The following is a 1,847-nucleotide window of genomic DNA, read 5'->3' as shown; positions in this document are numbered from 1 at the left end:
TGGGGGGAGGAGCCAGCATGCTATAAACCGTGAATAATCGAAACCGCGAATGCTGAAACTGCAAATACAGAGGGAGAAGTGTATATCTTTATTCATTTTCAATCTAAACAATTAAAAACATTTTCAATCTAAAAACAGTGCATACAATAATTCATACAAGTTATTTAAAAACAGCACTTACATCCATCAGTAAAATACATAAGAATAATTTTTTTTTTTTTTCTGGCGAGCACGCGAAGATGGCGGAACTGAAGGTTCTTGTCATTGATGGCCGCGGTCACCTCCTTGGTCGTCTTGCAGCCATTGTGGCTAAACAGGTTCTGCTTGGCCGCAAAGTGGTGATTGTGAGATGCGAGGGCATCAATATCTCTGGCAACTTTTACCGGAACAAATTGAAGTACCTTGCTTTCCTGCGCAAGAGAATGAATACCAACCCATCCCGTGGGCCCTACCATTTCCGAGCCCCAAGCCACATTTTCTGGAGGACAGTCAGAGGCATGCTGCCGCATAAGACGAAGCGTGGCCAGGCTGCCCTGGAGAGGCTCAAAGTCTTTGATGGCATTCCTCCCCCTTATGACAAGAGGAAACGCATGGTGGTACCAGCTGCCCTGAAAATTGTACGTCTCAAACCAACACGCAAGTTTGCTTACCTCGGTCGGCTTGCCCATGAAGTCGGATGGAAGTACCAGGCTGTGACAGCTACCCTGGAAGCAAAGCGGAAAGAGAAGGCCAAACTCCACTATGAGAAGAAGAAGAAAACTATGAAATTGAAAAAAATAGCCGAGAAGAACGTGGAGAGCAAAATCGCCAAATACACAGATGTCCTGAAGCAATATGGAATTCTTGTCTGAGTTTTAAAAATAACCAAAACAAAACTCCCACAATAAACTTTGCAAAAAACCTGAAAAAAAAAAAAAAAAAAGAATAATTTTCACCCGGCTCCTCCCCTAATTTCAATGTATTCAAGATAATACAGTAGTACTTTCATGTCGTCAATAAACCAGTCCCAAAATACTATCCCTCTTCCTCCCACCCCCCATCCCCCTTCCTTGGGTGTGTAAATGATAACCAGAAGTAAAGGGAAACAACATTCAATTAAACCCAATAAAACTGGCCAATGGACCCCATATTCGTTTAAATCATTTGCTACCCCCTTGCTCAGAAATCATTTTTTCGTATCTGTAGCACAAGCATAACGAATCCTACCAAAAAGTGAAATTTAAGCGGTCACAATTCTTCCAGTTTTTTCGTAATCATTTGGATGGCTACCCCAGTCATTATACCCAATAATCTGGTTTTATGTCTGTCTGCTGGAAATGTGGAAATGTGATGCGGTAATATGTGGAATATAATTATAAAAACATATTTAAAACATGAGACATGGACAATGACAGCCTCATAAATACACAAAAGGGACAGGGCGGAACTACATTAAATTCAGAAAAGTAAACATAAAGAGGGAAAAACAAGAGGCAAAGGGAGAAAAGGGTGGTAGATTGAGATCAAGACACGGGCAATGTATCAGGGTCGAGAACGTTTACCGGATCAAAAAAAGAAAACATGGAGTTATTCGTTGCTCGAATGCATCTTTGAAAATCAATCTTTTGAATGGCTCTTTGAATTTGTTTAAGTTTTGTTCCTCCCTAAGGAAAGAGGGTAAAGGATTCCATATAAATTTTCCAAGTGCCTATCTTATTTATTTTTATCTATTGTATCTTTGTAGAAACATAGAAAAAGAGCAGCAGAAAAGGGCTATAGCCCACCAAGTCTGCCCATTCCAAGTATCCCCTCCCCTGAATTTACTCCCTTAAAGATCCCACGTGAGTATCCCATTTTCTCTTAAAATC

General features: G+C 40.6%; 1 protein-coding gene across 1 annotated transcript; it reads left to right on the top strand.

Annotated features, from left to right (window-relative positions):
* Nucleotides 1-220: 220 nt before the first annotated feature.
* On the top strand, nt 221-922 carry LOC117345455 (60S ribosomal protein L13a-like). Its single transcript, XM_033914121.1, has one exon. The coding sequence runs from the start codon at nt 240-242 to the stop codon at nt 849-851; it is 612 nt and encodes a 203-aa protein (XP_033770012.1). The 5' UTR covers nt 221-239; the 3' UTR covers nt 852-922.
* Nucleotides 923-1,847: the final 925 nt, after the last annotated feature.

The sequence above is a fragment of the Geotrypetes seraphini genome, chromosome 11 (assembly GCF_902459505.1).
Source record: "Geotrypetes seraphini chromosome 11, aGeoSer1.1, whole genome shotgun sequence".
In the NCBI taxonomy this organism is placed as follows: Eukaryota; Metazoa; Chordata; class Amphibia; order Gymnophiona; family Dermophiidae; genus Geotrypetes; species Geotrypetes seraphini.
This window is presented reverse-complemented; position numbering and strand designations above follow the sequence as displayed.

Bases quoted from the DNA above. Each gene is read 5' to 3' on its own strand.
- LOC117345455 (XM_033914121.1), top strand. From the start codon at position 240: ATGGCGGAACTGAAGGTTCTTGTCATTGATGGCCGCGGTCACCTCCTT.